Raw genomic sequence first — 4037 nt, 5'->3', positions numbered from 1 at the left:
TCCAGCTAACGGGATCGGTGTATAGATGGTGGCAGGCTTATGAGGAGAGTAGTCCAGTTGGTGCAATGCCACTTACTTGGGTTTAGTTCACTGATCTATTTTTGAGGAAGTTTGTTCCACAAACCCTGAGGGATGCGTTGCGCACCGAATTCGAGCAATTGCGCCAGGGGACTATGACGGTGTCCGGGTATGCCATGAGGTTTAGTGAGTTATCTCGTCATGCACCTTCTTTGGTTTCTACAGTCAGAGAGAGGGTCCGTAGATTTAACGAGCACCTTAGTTATGATCCCAGATTCAAGATAGAACGGGAGTTGGAGACTGATACTCCATTTCACCAGGTTGTGGAGATCGCTAGGAGGTTGGAGTGTATCCACAACCAGGAGAGAGGGGATAAGGAGGCCAAGAGGCCTCGAGATTTTGAAGGATTTAATGGTTCCCGCTCCGCAGTTTCAGCTCGTCATGCCAAAGGTTATGTTAGTCAACCAATTCATTCTGCACTTCAAGTCACACACAGTGCTCCAGCTATTAAGAGACCTCAGAAAGTGTGGCGATACTAGGCACATGGTGAGGGACTGTCCCAGACTTAGGATAGGTGGACCTCCACATGGTACACAGGTCATGGTTGATGCTCCAGTTGCTACTCCACCTGCACAGCCAGCTAGAGGTGGAGGACATGCGGGTAGAGGTTATCCTAGAGGGGGAGGCCATGATCGTTGTTATGCTTTTCCTGGTAGGACTGAGGTTGTTGCATCAGCTGCTGTCATCACAAGTATTGTTTGGGTATGTCATAGGGATGCATCAGTTTTATTTGCTCCAAGTTCCACTTATTGGTATGTGTCATCCTTTTTTACTTCATATTTGGATATGTGTCATGATTTTTTGGATACCCTTATTTATGTGTCTACACTTGTTAGGGATTAAATGTGGTAGACCGTGTCTATCGATCGTGGTTGATCACTATCGGGGGTTATAAGACCAGGGTTGACCTTCTGCTACTCAATATGGTGGATTTTGATGTGATCTTGGGCATGAACTAGTTGCCACCATATCACGCTATTATGGATTGTCACGCTAAGACCGTGACAATTGGCCATGCCGGGGTTACCTAGGTTAGAGTGAAGAGGTACATTGGGTCATGTTCCTAGTAGGGTGGTGTCCTTTTTGAAGACACAGCAGATGGTTGAGAAGGGGTGCTTGGCATATTTAGCCTTTGCGAGGGATGTTAGTGTTGATACTCCTACCATTGAGTCCATTCCAGTAGTAAGAGAGTTTCCAGACATGATTCCATCAGACCTACCGAGCATGCCACCTGATAGGGATATTGATTTTGGTATTGACTTGGTGCCGGGTACTCAGCCCACCTCTATTCCACCATATCGCATGAAACTAGTGGATTAGAAGGAAATAAAGGAACAACTTCAGGAGTTGCTTGATAAGGGTTTCATTAGTTTTGAGTGTCTCGCCTTGGGGTGCTCCAGTTCTATTTGTGAAGAAGAAAGATGGCTCTATGAGGATGTGTATTGACTACATGCAGTTGAATAAGGTTACAGTCAAGAACAAGTACCCACTACCGCGTATTGATGATTTTTTCGATCAACTTCAGGGTGCTAAGGTATTCTTAAATTGACTTGAGATCGGGGTACCATCAGTTGGTGTATCATCATGTTCATAGATGATATATTGGTATATTTTCACAGTCGGGAGGATCAGCACTTGAGGATCGTGCTCCAATCTTTGAGGGAGAAGAAGCTATATACTAAATTCTCCAAGTGCAAGTTTTGGCTTGATTCGGTGGCATTCTTGGGCCATGTGGTGTCTAGTGAGGGGATTAAGGTGGATCTGAAGAAGATTGAGGTAGTTCAGAGTTAGCCCCGACCTTCTACCGCTACTGAGATACGGAGTTTTCTAGGCTTGGCTGGGTATTATCGCTATTTCATGGAGGGGTTTTCATCCATCGCAGCTCATTTGACTAGATTGACTCAGTAGGGTGCCCCATTCAGATGGTCTGACGAGTGTAAGGAGAGCTTTCAGAAGCTCAATACTTCCTTGGCTACAACTCCAGTTTTGTTTTGCCTTCAACATCGGATTCTTATACAATCTATTGTGATGCTTCATAGATTGGCATTGGGTGTGTATTGATGCAGGAGGGTAGAGTGATTGCGTATGCTTCACATCAGTTGAAGCCCCATGAGAAGAACTATCAGTGCACGATTGGGAGTTGGCAGTCATTGTTCACGCGTTGTAGATTTGGAGGCATTATCTTTACTGTGTGTCATGTGAGGTGTTCACAGATCACAGGAGTCTACAATACCTATTCAAGCAAAAGGATATGAACTTGAGGCAACGAAGGTGGTTAGAGATACAAAAGGACTATGATATCACCATTCTTTTTCATCTCGGGAAGGCCAATATGGTGGTTGATGCTTTGAGTAGGAAGGTTGAGAGCATGGGTAGTCTTTCTTTTATTCCAGTTGAGGAGAGACTGTTAGCTTTGGATGTTCAGTCTTTTGCCAATAGGTTCGCGAGGTTGGATGTTTCGGAGCCTAGTCAAGTTCTTGCTTGTGTGGTTTCACGGTCTTCTTTGTATGAGCGCATCAAGGCGCATCAGTATGATGATCCCCACTTGCTCGTCCTTAAGGACACGGTGCAGCACGGTGATGTCAAAGAGGTTACTATTGGGGATGATGGGGTGTTTAGGCTGCAGGGTCGGATCTGTGTTCCGAATATGGATGGGTTGCGTGAGTTGATACTTGAGGAGGCTCATAGTTCGCAGTATTCCATTCATTCGGGTGCCGCGAAGATGTACTAGGACTTGAGGCAGCACCGTTGGTGGCGGAGGATGAAGAAGGATATTGTTGAGCATGTTGCTCGGTGTTTGATTTGTCAGCATGTGAAGTATGAGCATCAGAGATCAGGTGGATTGCTTTATAGACTCGATATTCCAAAGTGGAAGTGGGAGCGTATCACTATGGATTTTGTAGTTGGACTTCCACGGACCTTGAGGAGATTCGACGGTGTATGGGTTATGGTGGACAGACTAACCAAGTCTGCACACTTCATTCCAGTCATGACTACCTACTATTCAAAGCAGCTAGCTCGGATTTATCTTTGTGAGATTATTCGTCTTCATAGTGTGTCGGTGTCTATTATCTAGGATCGAAGCACGCAGTTCACATTACATTTTTGGAGAGCTATAAAGCGTGAGTTGGGCACACAGGTCGAGCTGAGTATGGCATTTCATCCTCAAACGGATGGGCAGTCTGAGCGCACTATTTAGACCTTAGAGGACATGTTACGTGTCTGTGTCATTGATTTGGGGGCTCATGGGATCAGTTTCTACCGCTAGTAGAGTTCGCCTACAACAATAACTATCAGTCGAGCATCTAGATAGCTCCTTATGAGGCCTTATATGGGAGGCGATATCGTTCTCCGGTTGGCTGGTTTGAGCTTGGGGAGGCTAGGTCATTAGGCACTGATTTAGTACACGATACTTTGGAGAAGGTGAAGTTGATTCAGGAGCGGCTTCGTACGTCACAGTCTAGTAAAACAAGTTATAATAATAGAAGGGCTCGTGATGTGGCATTCATGGTGGGTGAGAGGGATTTACTCAAAGTTTCGCCCATGAAGGGTGTGATGAGGTTCGGGAATAAGAGCAAGTTGAGCCCTCGGTATATTGGTCCTTTTGATATTCTTGAGAGGGTGGGTGAGGTGGCCTACAGACTTGCATTGCCACCCATCTTATCGGGAATTCACCCAGTGTTCCATGTTTCCATACTCCAGAAGTATTATGGTGATCTTTCACATGTGTTAGATTTCAGCTCAGTGTAATTGGAGAAAGATGTGACCAATGTTGAGGAGCCGGTGGCTATTTTGGGCAGACAGGTCCAGAAGTTGAGGTTGAAGAACATTGCATCTGTGAAGGTTCAGTGGAGAGGTCAACCGGTCGAGGGGATGACTTGGGAGACTGAGCATGATATGTGGAGCCGATACCCTTGCCTTTTTGGCACTTCAAGTATGTTTCTATACTCGTTCGAGGA

The 4037-nt window shown here is 45.8% G+C and overlaps 1 protein-coding gene across 1 annotated transcript; it reads left to right on the top strand.

Annotated features, from left to right (window-relative positions):
* Window positions 1–561: 561 nt before the first annotated feature.
* Window positions 562–3828, top strand: LOC138909742 (uncharacterized). Its single transcript, XM_070200955.1, has 4 exons — window positions 562–780; window positions 1168–1348; window positions 2292–2517; window positions 3462–3828. Exons 1-4 carry the CDS (start codon window positions 562–564, stop codon window positions 3826–3828), a joined length of 993 nt encoding a protein of 330 aa, XP_070057056.1.
* Window positions 3829–4037: the final 209 nt, after the last annotated feature.

The sequence above is a fragment of the Nicotiana tomentosiformis genome, chromosome 4, assembly GCF_000390325.3.
Source record: "Nicotiana tomentosiformis chromosome 4, ASM39032v3, whole genome shotgun sequence".
NCBI classification, from domain to species: domain Eukaryota; kingdom Viridiplantae; phylum Streptophyta; class Magnoliopsida; order Solanales; family Solanaceae; genus Nicotiana; species Nicotiana tomentosiformis.
The sequence above is the reverse complement of the archived record's forward strand: the minus strand, read 5'-3'. Positions and strand labels throughout refer to the sequence as shown.